The sequence below is a fragment of the Megalobrama amblycephala genome, linkage group LG20, assembly GCF_018812025.1.
Source record: "Megalobrama amblycephala isolate DHTTF-2021 linkage group LG20, ASM1881202v1, whole genome shotgun sequence".
NCBI lineage: Eukaryota > Metazoa > Chordata > Actinopteri > Cypriniformes > Xenocyprididae > Megalobrama > Megalobrama amblycephala.
This window is the reverse complement of record NC_063063.1, coordinates 19,427,538-19,443,147: the sequence shown is the minus strand read 5'-3', so window position 1 is coordinate 19,443,147 and position 15,610 is coordinate 19,427,538. Positions and strand designations below refer to the sequence as shown.

The 15,610-nt window shown below is 37.6% G+C and overlaps 1 protein-coding gene across 2 annotated transcripts in view; it reads right to left on the bottom strand.

The window, feature by feature from the left end:
* The window catches only part of etv4 (ETS variant transcription factor 4), a 28,340-nt gene extending 16,727 nt beyond the window's left edge, over positions 1 to 11,613 (bottom strand). Inside the window, exons 1-4 of one of the 2 annotated variants that reach the window (XM_048169843.1) lie at positions 10,893 to 11,613; positions 10,226 to 10,316; positions 9,962 to 10,009; positions 3,991 to 4,044 (exon numbers count right to left, since the gene is read on the bottom strand). In XM_048169843.1, the coding sequence (XP_048025800.1) occupies positions 3,991 to 4,044; positions 9,962 to 10,009; positions 10,226 to 10,316; positions 10,893 to 10,949 (250 nt within the window). In that variant the 5' untranslated portion in view covers positions 10,950 to 11,613. Of the gene's footprint in view, positions 1 to 3,990; positions 4,045 to 9,961; positions 10,010 to 10,225; positions 10,317 to 10,680; positions 10,838 to 10,892 lie in introns of those variants that run through there. The other variant, XM_048169844.1, reaches the window with a different exon arrangement.
* Between the last annotated feature and the right edge of the window lie 3,997 nt (positions 11,614 to 15,610).

The window sequence follows — 15,610 nt, the reverse complement described above, 5'->3', positions numbered from 1 at the left end:
GACCGGGCACAAGCTTCTAAATTCATGTTTTATATAGTGTCTGAGCTTCTGTTTACTGGCACTTACAGTATCCACCTATAAAAACGTCCTAAAACATCATTTAAAGAACACTGATACTTTTACACACAATATTTGCTTTGAATTCATTCATGTTTAATCATGATTTTAAGTCTCTTATGCAGACCAAAGCTGCATTTTACCGTAAAAACAATACTATTATGAAATATTATTACAATTTAAAATACTTTTGTATTTTAATATATTTTAAAATGCAATTTATTGCTGTGATTGCAAAGCTGAATTTCCAACAGCCATTACTCCAGTCTTCAGTGTCACATGATCCTTCAGAAATCATTCTAATATGCTCATTTGGTGCTTCTTTTTGAAAACAGTTGTGCTGCTCAGTAATTTTGTGGAAACTGTGATACTTTAGCTCTCTGGATTCTTGGATGAATAGAATGTCCAATTTATTTGAAACAGAAATCTTCTGTAACATTATAAATGTCTTTACTGTCACTTTTGATCAATTAAATTGCTGAATAAAATATAAATTTCTTTAAAAAAAATTCTCAATGAACTCAAACATCGGAACAGAAGTGTATTTATAAATGAACATGAACTGAGATTAGTAAATGTTATAAAAAAAAAAAAATTGGTATAATAGTTCATCATACCCAATGCATTAAATACATGTAAAAAATACACATGTATTGTGTAGTGTTCGAAAAAACAGAGCAAGCAAAAAATGAAAGAAAAAACAAAAAGAAGCAGAAAAAGTAGAATAACAAGCAACAAAGAAAAAGCAAAAAAACACAAAGAAAGAGTGAAACAGAGTAAAGAGAGAGAGAGAAGGTGAAGAAAGAAGAAGAGGGAGAGGAAAAACATCTCTGTAACGGCTGTGTTGAGCGCAGCTCTCAGTCAGTCCAAATCATGAATGGAGATTCCGTTTTCTCTTAATGTGCTGCCTCAGCCAGTCCCTCACAACCAGCCCATTCATAAAAAATGTGGGGCTTAAATGTGCGCGTGTGTCGGTGTGTGTGTGTACGCGTGTGGCTCATTTCTCTGCAAAAAGTTAGTGAAAGAGGAAAGCCTGGCCCCCTCTACGGGGTAGAATGACTGGTCTCTGTACATTTTTGGCACTCTTGAGGATGTTTTTGCAGACTTTGTTGCATAGCAGCTGTATTTTGGAAAGCTGAGAGCTGTAGAGCTGCATATTTTGTTTGAGAAGGGGCGGGAGGCGAGCACAACAGCACGATCCAGTGATATATCAGACACGTCGAGAGAGCTAACGGAAGGGCAACGCAATACAAACAAGCTTGGGACTGTAAATTTAGAAATCCCTTTGCACATCTCTTGTGTTTTCATCTCTCTTTTTACTGCAGACTTCTCTTTTCTTGAACTGGATTTATAGCCACAACTTCCTATATAATTACTACAAGGCACAAAACCAAACAATGGCTCTCACAACACAGCATTTGCAGGATTAACTCACATCTTGGAACACTCAGTGTTGAGACAGAGAGAACGGGAGAGAAAAGGCAGCCTAAATTATCACAATTCAGTACAGTTGGAGGGGAAACAGGATGGGGGTGGGGTTAAAACCTCCATTCAGAAAAAGGAACCATGAGGGTGGAGTCAGTTCTGTTCTTGGGCATTTTCATGAATGGGAGAAAGAATCCTGTTTGTTGAGTGCCTTTACAAACAGAACGAAAACTCCTTGTACTAATCAATAGTATAAAGAGATTTGGAAAACAAATATATATATATACAATATAATATTTTTTACCCATTTTTGTGGTGAAAAAAATATTTCGTAGGCATAAATGGAAAAAATATTTACAAAGTCAATAAGTAAAATTAAAATATGTTTTTTTTCCTCAATTAACTTGATTTTTCCACCTCGAAAACTGGTAAAAAGCTTGCATTTTTTAGATGTAAAAAAATCTAAAAATGTTTACGATTGCTATTTGACAAATATTATAAGACAAAATGTACACTTTTATTGGTAACACTTTATTTTACAGTGCTGTAGTTAAACGTTACTACATGTACTTATTATAGTAATAACAATAGTTATTGTAACTAACCCTAAACCAAACCCTAGCCCTAACTGTAACTCTATAGTAAGTATGTAGTTAATTAATAGTACTCAGTACTTATTTGAGTAAGTACAATGTAACTATGGCACTGTAAAATAAAGTGTAACCCTTTTATTTTATTACAATTTATGGGAAGTTTGGTGTTTTCTTTGTGATCTGTTGTTCTGATTCATTACCTTTGGCCACTCTACAGCACTGTCTAAAGCCTGGAGGAGTCATTTTAAAGCGTTTAATGTGCTAATGATTCCCTAACTAGTCAACCTAGTCATGTTCCCATTTACAGCCCAAGTTTTGAATGACAGTTTATGTACCAAGTAGAATCGTTCCACCAAGTTCCATCGCTAATAATGACAAACAGAGGTCACAGTTACGCCAAATGGAGACTCTCAATGTGGAAAAACGAGAGGGATGGGGATAGATTTTCCAGATGTGCAGGTGTTGCACAACAGCATGTCCAGCACCTCCCCCCACTTCTTTAATCTGGCATTCCGTTCTGTCCCAGAGTCTTAGACTCACGGTCGTGCCCAGACGGGAAACAACTTGACTGGCAAAACAACCGAACACTTGGCTTCATGTATCTTGTTTTCCCTTATGTGTTTACAGACAAAAGGCCAAGAGACAGTTATGAAACATAACATGCTGGCACTGTTTAGCAAAACATCTGACTCACCTGAATGTCATGGTAATCTTGTGAGTGAGTGAGTGAGTTTGAACCTAGCCAAGCGATAGGGAGGAGGCTGTGTTTGGATCTTAGCTGGTGGCATAAACTGACCCACACTATAGAGACCACAAGCGTGGGAGAATATGTTTATGTTTATAGCTGCCTTGTCAACTCAAGCCTTTTTTTCAATGAGCGACCTCAAATGGCGACCAATTCGTGAGTTATTACTCCATTACGTCTAAATGAAAGGGCGGGTGTTGCTGTCAGTCAAAGCTTTTCTCCACTTAACTAATGTGACAGGCCTGTCAGCCTGAACTCCCATCTCCTCTGTGAGTATTAGGAAAGGCTGTCAATGGCAAAGAGCACTGGTGATTGGTTATGTCCTGATGGGGTTAAGTAGACATGACCCTTTCCTGCCCCAGAGTTCATCTCCACTTCCTCCCCCTCATTGTTGCACAACAGACAAGAACAATATGTTATGGGGAGCATCTGTCACTAGAGGTCAGATCTGGAATGGGGTACTAAAGCACTGTTTGCACACATGAGTTTTGGGATTGCGACTACTCTGCGTCATTTAGGAAGCCACGGACCAGTTCATGTTACTGAAAAAAACAAGATGTATGACTCATACCATGAACTTTGCAACCTTTGAAAAAAATTGTCACCATAACAGAGTTGCCAACGTGGTAAAGACCCAACCCAATACTTTGTGAATGGCTCTAACAAAAGGTTCAAGGGGAAGTGTTTACAGAGCGCGCACCACAAAGCCCGGCACGCCATTGACGGGAGACACAACAAAATGAGGAAAGCAGTTGAAAAGGCAGCCTTTGCGTTGCGCAGTACAGGAATTTGCTTTCCCATTTACACCTCTGACGGACACAAAAAGGAAATCTTTGTGCTTGACTCATGAATGATCTTTTACCGGCTTCCTTGGCTGCTCAATTGAGTCTTTCAGGCACATGCAAATGGAAGGTGCAGTGTAAGTGTAGTAGGTTATGTATCGAGTGTTTCTGTCACGCAGAGCCTGAGAACAAGACTGTTTGCCTGAAAAACTCCACGCCTCAGCCTCCAGCAGTTTGTCAATCACTCACATTTTGGACAAATACTTGGAGGACAAACCTACTTCCTTTTCTTTATCTTTTTGTTTTTGTCATCTTTCTCACCCTCTCAGGTTTCAAGTTCATTAATGTTCATGCTTAAGATGTAAATCAAAAGGGATGCTGTACTTACAGTTCTCTGAATGGAAGTCAGGAACAAACTGCTCATCGTTGTCAGGAACTTGAGCTGCAAAGACCACCAAAACATTAAAATAAGCATTATTATTTTCTTTATATTCTTTTATGAACTTCTCCTCTGAAACCCAGTTTATTACTGAAGTTTTACCACAAAGTATAGATGCACTTTTCCTAAATTTAACAAGTATCGATTCAATAAGTGCTGTTTCTGTTTGAGGTGAATTTGTGGAAAAATTAAAATTAAGTAAAACAAATTATTTGAATTTATATATAACTATAAATTTGTATAATTATACTATAATTTAGTATCATCCTCATACTTCAATGTTAAATATGCTGTTTGACCAATTTGTGGTCTCTCTCTCTGACCCCAAACAGACCATAAAGTTATTTATGTTTTCCTGCCTGTCGTAATTTTTGAACTGTTGACTCAGAGATCAGACTCAAAATATGTCTTCAAACCAAGACATTTTTCTTGAGCGCACATAGCCTAAATGCACAATGTGATTTGATGAAGGGATGGGCTGTCCATTAGCCTAGCCTGTGTATCCCTTCATCATCCCTGCATGTGAAACCTGAGTTACTGCCTCTGGACAGCCCGTGACCTTCACCTCCACTTTTCCATGTGCCAGCACTTTTCCACAGGCAGCAGATCAATATCACCACTGAGTGTATGTGTGCAGATATCTTGATTACTGCTGAATTCCATCAGATGAACAGTAGATGGGCTATTATTACTCTTGTATCAAAATCTGCCCTGCTTCTTTTTTTTTTTTTTTTCTTTTTCTTGTATTTGTATTTTTGCTTCTTCTTTGCTTGTATTTCTGATATTCCTTCAGCTTTATCTATATTAATATTACTTTTTTATTTTAATTTTAAAAATTTTATTTTCTGAATGACTTAGAAGCCGCTTGCACGACACAGTTTTCAACTAAAAATGTAAAAAAAATGTATGCGTTTGAGCGTTCATTTATACGACAATGGCGTTTTGGGGACCTGAAAAGACACAACTTTTGAAAACTGGTTTCAACGTGCAAGTTTGAAAACAATACCGTTATCGTCTCCTTGTAAACTACAAAAACGATGATGTCATGCAAATACGTATACGTGTTCAGTCTATTAAGCGCGTAGTGTTTCTTTACAAAGTGACATCGCCACCTACTGGCCTGGCATAATTAATACAGCGCTTTTAATCATTTCCGCGGAACGTTTTGACACTGTTTGTATGTGAAAAATGGAAAAACGTATGTTTTTAGTATATTGTTGTCATGTAAACGTACCCTTAGTTCTTAACTGACCTGACAAAAGCAAGAAAAAAGTATAGTTTTATATACATTTTAGTTTGTTAATAAACTGATTCAGTTCTCTTTTAATTCTCCATTTAATTCTCCATCTTCGAAGCTTTATGAATCTTTTGTTTCGAATCAGTGGTTCGGAGCGTGTATCAAACAGCCAAAGTCAAGTGATTTCAGTAAACGAGGCTTCGTTACATCATAAGAGTTTTGAAACGTTTCGAAATTTCAGTGGTTCACATGACTTTCACAGTTTGATACATGCTCGAAACAAAAAATTCGTAAAGCTTCGAAGCTTCATGAAGCAGTGTTTTGAAATTGCCCATCACTAGATATTGTTGAATAAAGTCATTATTATTTTTTTTTTTTTGGCGCACAAAAAGTATTCTCGTCTCTTCATAACATTAAGGCTGAACCACTGTAGTATCATGAATTGTTTTAAATATGTCTTTATTATCTTTCTGGGCATTTGAAAGTGTTAATTATCTTGCCATCAATGGAGGTCTCACTGAGCCATCGGATTTCATCAAAAATATCTCAATTTGTGTTCCAAAGATGAACGCAGGTCTTACAGATGTGGAATGACATGAGGGTGAGTAATTAATGACAGAATTTTCATTTTTGGGTGAATCAACTGAAATTAACAGGCAGTGATTTGTAGATAATGACGACAAAAATTTAGTGTGTTGAAGTACCAACTTGATTGGAGTGACTAAATTTAGATGTAAAAGGGTAATTCCTGCCACATCATTATGCTAATCCTACAACCTAATTATCAAATATAAACATGTTGCATTGAAAATTCACTAAGTTCAAAGCTTAGCACTTCCATTTCCGACACTCCTACACATCTGTATCATATAGGCCTTATTTAAACATAAAAAGGTGATTAATGTCAGACCACAAAAAAGTGATGTCCTCCCCCTACTCATCACCAACACTCTAGCCCGACCCTGCTGATGGATTTACAGACTTTCAAGCTGATGTAGCCAATTACCTCGCTTATCCATCGTAAGCATGTTTCAGCAGAATAAGAAACGATTCAGAAGAGTAAATGTAGCAGTGTAGCGTTAATACTAAATTCTCTTCCTGCGCACATTAAAAAAAAAAAAAAAAAAAAAACTGAAGGACATTCTCAGACAATGTTGGTGAGCTCTGCTTGGTGAAGTGTTCTGGAATTCATCACCTGCTTTGAAGTCTTTGAACGCTGGCTTTTAAGGTCATGCAATAAGTGTTTGTGGAGAGAAAGGGAGCGAGAGAAAGAATAGAGAAGATAAGTGTAAGGGAAAGTAGAAGAAGAGTGCAGTTCCTAAAATTTAATGAGCCTCAGACAAGGAAAAGATTGCTTTGAACTTTTTCTTCACATCGAAGTATTGGCATGCATATAATCAGAAGATTAATGTATCTGGCATTGAGTACAGTCATTTTTTTTCTTAGGTGTTTATAAACGAAATAAATGTGAATAGATTCTGCTGAGCTTTAAATGGCTGTGTGTTTCTTTAAAGGTTGTGCTGGATGAAAAGCACAAACAAAAGCAGTACAGTAACAATCAATAATGTCCCATAAAGGGTATTAATAATAATAATATGTGGTTTTGCTGACTCTACTTTTTGTAGATTTGTGAATTTGCAGACTGGTTCAATAATGGAATATAATTCCAAAGACTGCTACTCAATACAGTTGAACAAAAAAGCTCGAAAAGTCACTGTTATTATGCTAATAAACAAAATAATAAATAAAAATAGCCACATTGAGTTGTCCTTGAATAAAACAGCAAAAATTTATATATACTGATGCATTTGATAATGGCCTCGAATTTCCTGTCATAGTGTTGTTCTTTTTTTTTTTTATAATTGTGGTGTAAACTCTGCTGTTCTTTTTTCTTTTTAGAACGATTTTCAGAACTATATCTTTATCATTATCATCCTTGGTGTGAACAGGCCTTTATATTCAGCTTTATTTTAAACCAACTTCCCTATGCATCACAAAATATTTACCCTTAAACTGGCATTTAATAATAATAATGAAAATAATGATAATAATAGATAAACGTACTACCAAAAAATTAATTGTTATAAAAATGTTCAGTTTTATGGTTCAATAAAAGGCACGAGCGAAAGAAATAGTTCTTCCTCTTTTGTTCCTCTGCTTTTTTTATCCCTGACATGCAATAGCTCTTAGTCATGTGGACTAGTGTATGACAGAGACGCTTGAAACTTCAACATACTTCTTTTTTCTTCGTATTCCCTCTCCCCTTTCAGCCAGCCAACTATAAACACAGAAACCAGAAGGATGGGAGATTTAAATCCATCTCTTTAACATTAATCTGGCACTTCCTGTGTGACGGAAACAGTACTGATGCCCCTTTGAGCATGCTCAAAGAAATTACATTAATTTCATAGATGCTGCTCTTATCCTGTTGCTATACTGTAATTATATTAGAGCCATTTAAGTTTTCTTCTTTTCTGCCCCGAGGAAGATTAGTAAGGCTGTTTTTATGAGACAAAGCTGAAGCCAATATTTGGCCCACCAGATCAAGCAATAAATCATTTAGACATGTTTCAACTTTTTTGAAAAGGAACACACACAATTTTTAGACAGATAAAAAAAATAACTGTTTAATGTGAGTCCCTCAAGCTCTTTAATTGAAACCAACCCGATTTCTCTCAGTAGTTAGTCTCTCTCTCTGTGTGTGTGTGTGTGTGTGTGTGTGTGTGTGTGTGTGTGTGTGTGTGTGTGTGTGTGTGTGTGTGTGTGTACGCGAACGCATACGTGGTCACATCAGACCATGTGTCTGTGTATATCTGTGGGAGTGTCTCTCTGTGTGTGTGTGTGTGTGTGTGTGTGTGTGTGTGTGTGTGTGTGTGTGTGTGTGTGTGTGTGTGTGTGTGTGTGTTTGTGTGTGTGTTTCAAGTCAGTGAGCTTCCAGGAACATCTTGTCAAGGGCTTTGAAATGCAAGTCAGCACAAGACCAAAGTTTGTCTGTGCATGCATGGAGACATGTTTCCTTTTTCTTTGAAGGAACCTGAATAACTTTTTTTTTTTTTTTTTGGTTCGGCAGATCCTGGGAGGAGCCAGGCGGTCTGTCTTAAAATGTAAAGAACACTCACATGACTGGACAAGCTTTTCAATTAACAATTTTTGGCTTCCTTCAATGTTTTATCTTACCCTTTAAAGTGCAAAATCCCTGCAAGCAGTGTTTGTTTTAACAATATGATGAATTACTCATCATAATCACCTGATTATAAACCTTTCCCTCCGACTAGAAGAAAGAAAAAAAGTTCATGGCCAGCAAAAAATGTGGCTGCTTTTAAAAAGCAAATGTGTATGAACAATAAAGTTGTTCTTTGCTATGTACTCTCTGGTCAAACTTCATTGCAGCTAAAGTGTTACTCCTTTTCTAGTCATTTACATTTATTCATTCAGCAGACGCTTGTATCCAAAGCGAATTACAACATGCGATTGTACTTCACCTGTTAAATTTCAGTGTACTACTTGTTGTGATGATTCTCTATTGTTACTAGTTTATGGTCTTTGCCTTCTCTGTCTCCTGAATGATGTGTGAAGTTCACAGTTTGACGCTGCATAATAATAGAAGATAGTTCTGCTCTCCGGATGACGCAGTATATTGAGACAGCATGTACTTTTTGAGATATTCCAGACTAAATGCACACGTCCTAACATTTATTAGGACATGATATAACAAAATATATTAGGACATGTACATTTAGTCTGGAATACCTCAAAAAGTATATATATTATATATATATACACACACACTTTTTGTACATTTAGTCTGCAATTGTTATATAATTGTATAATTACTGTGTTAATTCCCCCTTATGGTCGTGTATCTCATATTTGCCATATGCCATCTCATCTTAACTGTATGCAATTACATCCAGTCTGTTTTAACTTCTGACAGAGCATAAGATAAAATTATGCATTAACATTCTCACTAATATAAGCTAAATGTGGCCAAAATCCTTGTTTATCATTTCATTTTTAAAATTGCATTCATTTCACCTCTTAATTATTATCCTAAAATACATATAAGGGTTTGCTATGGGACAGATGTATAATTCATTCAAAACAGCAGGGTTCCAGCCACCCGGTCTCATTGAGAGCAGCCTTTGTGTTCTCCACACTCTGACATGTACACAGTAAATTGTTTCTGGCAGGGTTCATTTCAACTATTTGCCTCCTGACTGTCTAGCTTTGATGCTGTTTGTTTGCTTTGCCTGGGTGTACTGGCTTTAAGAGCCTTTGTCAGGATTTTTCGATAAAATGTAACCAGCAGAATTGTGCAACCAAGGCATTTTTGTACACTTAACAAAAGCAACACATTTGCAACTATATGTTGACATGGCGATTGTCCTGATGTACAGCAAAACGAACCTTAAATACTGTATCCCGCCTATTTAAAACGATTATTTTTTCTAAACTTCTAAATTGAAAACATGAATTGTTTGTAACTGCTGTCCTGCCTTATTTGGGCAAATAAGCCACCCCAGTCTGATTAATCTTTCTATTGTGTTTCTTTTGTTTTTATAAATCTCACTGAGCAGTGTGCACTTAGCATGTCCTTATGTGACATTTCCTAGCTCATTGCCACTAGAGGGACATATTTATTGCAATATAGACACACAATACATGCTTAGAATGGACGCATACCTTCGGTGAGCCATGTCTCCTGAAGTTGGCTTAAATCCTGAAAAAGATCTAAAAAAAAAAAGAAACAGAAATCATTATCATTCTGATCTATTCTTTCATATGAGCTACACATATTTATTTAATTTTCGTAAGTCTAACATAGTCATTTTTTTGATTTTTCACTTTTCACTTGTAAATTCTGACTTTTTAACAGATACCGTCCTGACTATTGAAACAGTGTAGATAAAACAATATCAGATTTATTAAACTTGCTTGCTACTTTACCTTCAGATTCCTGAGGGGGTAATTCGGTGTCCATGTATTTCCTTTTCGTCGCCATCAACAGTCTATTTAGGGGCCCATTTCCTTGCGACCTCTACAAAACAGAAACAACATTATGTAAGTGAAAAATACATACACACGTTGAAGAAGAGTGTGACTTCCTAATGAAAAGGGTGGATATTTATTTTAATAAACACTATAGAGAACTAGAATTTTTAAAAAGAAATGAAAAAAGTGATTGTTACAATACACTAGGCTATGACAAGGCACAAAAAATACAGGATATACTGTCAAGACTAAATACTTTTTGGGACGATTCAGCATCAAAACTTAATTCAGTGCATTGCCCCTTACATTAGCAAATACTGACAATTCAAGCATCCTAAAAACGGAAGTTTTGATTTCCTTCAAGAGTTCAAATTTGAGTGAAGCTTTTTATCGAAAGGATTAAACTTTACCTTATTTTGAGCACAACGTACAACATATGGAGAAATAGAATATTGAGTAGGCTATTTACTACAGTTTTACTTTGTATCAGCCCAAACTGAAAGCAGTTTTTAACGCAACAGCGCTTGCTTAAAACAAATCACATGCAACGACGACAGAGAAACAACACAACATCCCCGCGTGAAGCGCAACGACGCTTTGAAGTGAATAAAGCCATACTCACATTAGCTAAAGTATAAGGCACTTGCTGGTCCAGATATCCATCCATCTTATAATCCATGCCTTAACCGTTTGTGGTCATTTAGGCTGTTTTAATGAGATCCACGCAGACTGAGAGGGGAAGGAAGACGGACAGAGGCAGCAGCAGCAGCAGTTTGTGAATGGAGCGCGAGAAGGCTGCATACGTAATGAGCTCCATTCACAAAAAACCACCAGCGTGCGTATAAACACACACTGGTCTCTGCTAAATCACAGTTTGGACAGCTCGAGACCTGTTCTTTGCTCCATTTGAGGCAAGACGCTATTGTTTAAAGAGTTTGCAATGGATTTTGTGGGGTGAAAACATTTTATATGGATATTCTGACACCTAACTGATGTTTATGCCACGTTTATGCTGAGAGTTATAGCTTACTTTATCATTGGCCTAAAAGGTTCGAAACAACAAAAATAAAGATTTTATTATCTATATAGATTTAAGTGATGTTAGCCTATAGGCCTACACTGTAAAACGTATATTTGTTTTATTTAGCCTAATTTGGCTTGTCATTGTAATTTATGTTATTTTTAACTATAGGCTATTTTCTCTGCATATGATCACTGTAGGTTAAGTTTTAAAATTTCAGGAAGCAATAAAATTCAACTTTTTAATTTTAGTGTGTATGTGTGGCAACAATGCGTTGATTAAAGGAAATATAAACACCTTTCCTAAATCATACTGCTGACTTTAACTTGCTTTTCTTGCTGTCGGATGTTCTCTTAGTCTTTAGGGTTTTGATTGGTGGATTTTCTCTTTCAAGAGCTCAAATTTCTTCTCTTTGTCCTTCCTTATGAATGAACCCTCTCTGCACATTCCCACCAATCAGTTTCAACGTTTAACCACCGAGGGCGGAGCTTGCGTTCTTTTAGCCAATCGACGCTTGAGAATCCCTAGGGTTTTCCCTAGTACGTTTCCAGTTGTTTTTCATTCACAAAAAAAGGGGAAAGTCGAGGAAGGAAAAATGCCATTCATAAAAACTTGCCCCAGCAGGAATGTTTTATGGTTGTTTTCAGCGTTTGCTGTATTAACAACAGATACAGCTTGCGAAAACATCACGTGGTAGCTGCTGGGCTAGGAACAGCAGTGGATGGTTGCAATCTCAGAAGTGCAAGTGACTGTCTGGCAGCAAAATCCGCAAACAGCGACACACACTTTCCATTATAAATCAGAATTACCTGTGCAAAACAATGACGTTCTCTAGTACATTAAACTTCTTGTAAACAGCGTTTTGGAAGTTCCTCACAGCCTACTCTATTAATGTTTGGCCATTTCATGCGCTGTGCGCGGACATTTTGGAACATCAGCAGTGTGTGTGGGGCTTCTGGAGAACTATTACTACAGTGTTAGTAGCCTAAAACTGTGGCAACTAAAAACGGGGTATTTATTTATTTATTTGAAGTTGAAAAAAATGCAAAAAGTTTTCTGTGATGGGTAAGTTTAGGGGTAGGGTTAGTGTAAGGGGATAGAATATACAGTTTGTACAATATAAAAAGCATCACGCCTAATAGCAGTGTGTGTGTTTGTATTAAGTAGCCTGTTTTATGTAAAGGAATAGCATAAATAGTAATTAAATTGTGTATTTAATACATTAAAATATACACATAGAGGGGGTTTCTCACATAAAGTAATTGGCTGCCCTGTGGTTTATGACCGATATATCACTTACAGCTGCCTTTGTCTTTTTCTGTTTGTGTGTAAGGCATCTCTCTGAACCTGAACTGCTGGTCACAGAACCTAGTCCTAGACTGTGTGTGTTTTCAGTTAGTGCCAGTCATCCATGTGATGTGAGAGATGAATGAGAAATATAAGGAGCCAAGGATGGTTGTTCCTTAGCACACATATAAACACTCCACCCCGTCGAAGAACAAGCCCTCTATTCTTTCTCAACTTCGTGTCAGGACAATGTTTACTCATATATGTATGCCTTTGATTAAAAAGAGATTTCTCGAAGGTATCTTGTAACTTTAGTAGTCAAAACACTGCTTTGTGAGGACTTTCTCCCAACTAGCATGCACACAAAAAAGAAATAGACTTGCTGGGATTTTTATTATGCTCTTTCAGGGGCTGTTACTGTGTTTATTGAAAAGCAATTCATGTTGCACTCAAAATATAAAACCCACTGAATTCGGCTTGAAACAAAGGTTGCAATAGGCCTACATCACAATTGGGGAGAAAAGACTATCAGAGTGAAATGGCTTAACGAACAAGAAAAAATGTAGCTTGCGACTTGATTTTGTCCATCGGAAATTGATTGGATCATTGTGGATTGCATTTGCTGCGATCTCATGTGAGTGACAGGATTGTCCCGCCTTCCAGCCAAAAAAAAAAAAAACACGTAATCAGAGAAAAGAACAGATGTCAGTACAAGAGTGAGATGAAGTTATTTTGGTAAAAGATTACATATTATATAAAATGACATTAATAACGATGATGACTATGATGTTGATGTGCACGGATAAATCATTTATAATAAATACTCCAATATTCCACAAAAGCAATAATTGTCAAAGGTTCCATGGTTTTTAAATTATTTAATTTTGTTTTATTAATATTATTATATTTGCGATTAAATACATGTAAAAAAAAAAAAGAAACATAAAAATAATAAATATTAGGAATAACATTAAGCATTAAAATGCCAAAATAACATTAAATAATGTGAAGTCTTGGCTTACACTCTGTACTTTGACCCCCTGTTGGGATTTCCATTATCTCCCTTGCCAGGGCTAAGCCATGTGTTCAAGCCATGAAACGTATGCTCACGTTTTTCCTGCCAAATATTTGTCTTTTCTCTTGACCACTGTCTTATATATTATATAAAATAATATGTAAAACTCTCTCTCTTTATATATATATATATATAATATAGTGTATGAGACAAAATCCCACTTTTCACACCATAGACAATAATATGGCATGTCCAGTGGGGCTTGTAGCATTTAGAGTAAACAGGAAGTTAAGTGTGTGCATAGGCAGGCGCTTGGTAAGGTGCTGACCCTGGGATGTTTACAGTGCACTGAGGGTGCGAGGAAGGGCAGCTCACCGGGCTGGGCCATGTCAACTGGAAGGAGATTCCCAGTGCAAACAGTGCCGTGTGAAACTCGGGAACAGGGCATGCAGGCAAGGGTGGGGGACAAACTTTTTCTTCAATCCTCTACTAAATACTACGACTAAAAATAAGCCCCACAGACGTGCTGGCCACTGACTTATCTGACATCCTTTTTATGCCACGTTGCCAAATTTGGAGTCAGGCTGCCTTGTATCCTGTACAGCAGAAACCAAGGCGCCTGTGTGCACGTCCTCTGATTTCCTTCAAACAGTTTTAGCTGATTTTAAACTATGCAAGTAAGTGTAAGCAAGTGTATTTCACTGTATTTCGCTATATATTTTGATTGCATACATTGTGAATATTTAAAACAATTACTGTGGCTGTAAATGTTGTGTTCACCTTGTCCACATTCAGGATTGTAGATGCTTGAAACATTCATAAAGAGCGGATCAGTCTGTCTGTTGCTCTGCGGTCTGTTGTAAATCATAGTGTGGTGTGATGGCAGACACTGTGCCAGATTTACACTCTCTGGCACCGGGTCATTGTGTCACATTGTCTTTGCCTGCTGCTCTGCACCAGCTCACATTAAATGATTTCTTTCTAGCCCCCGTGGAATACTCAACTCTGTGGGATAGTATAAATTGATACGCAGCCGGAGATCATGCCTATTTGTAGCTGTTTGTCTTTGTATCTGAAAGTTTGAGTATCATTGTGTCCTTCTATACTCTAAAAAAAAAAGGTTCCAGAAGTGTTGTTTTTGTTGTTGTTGTTGTTTGTTTGTTTGTTTGTTTTTTTGCTGCGATGTCATAGAAGAAACATTTTGGGTTCTCCAAAGAACCATTCAGTGAACAGTTCTTAAAAAAATCTTAGGGTGAAGAAGATTAATAACCTAAAAAAGGTTCTAAAAGAGGGTTCCCTTTCAGATGGAGCTGGTGGAGGAAGTTGAGACGGCCTCGGCCCTTTCTCAGCTTTCAGAAACCCGCTCTGGTGTTCTTATTCAGGGATCGGAAGCCTGCTCTGCGGCTTCTTCCGCCCGGGATGAGGACCCGATGCTGGATCTGAGTTAGATGTTCTAAGCATCGAGGCAAGATAATTAGAGGACTCGCCTTCTCATTCCCCTACTTTTGAGGAGCTGCTGGAAGTTGTAACCAGAGCAGTGGCCAACAGTGGCCATCTTGGGCCCGAAAGAGAATGGCTATTGTGTGATGCCGAGGGTTGAGGAGACATTAGCATCATATCTATCACCCGACAGTGCGTTATCCTTTAAGACAACCCACCAAACCCTGTAGTACAACATCCACGCTGGTGGGCAAGGCATATATGGTGGTGGGTCAGGCTGGTGCATGCCTGCACATGATGGGCATCATGCAGGCATACCAGGCTGACCCATTAAAGGATTTGAATGACAGCGGGGAGGTCAGGCTTGGCGATATTAAAGATTTACGTCGAGCTGCAGACTTGTCTCTCTGGGCCACTATGGAGACAGCCCGTGCCATCGGCCACTCCATGGCAGCCTTAGTGGCTATGGAGAGGCATTTGTGGCTGAACTTGTTGCCCCACTTTTGCCTTCTGGCCTCTTTGGCGACGCTGTAAATACTGTTATCTAGAAGTTTCAGGAGGCAAAGCGACAGTCAGC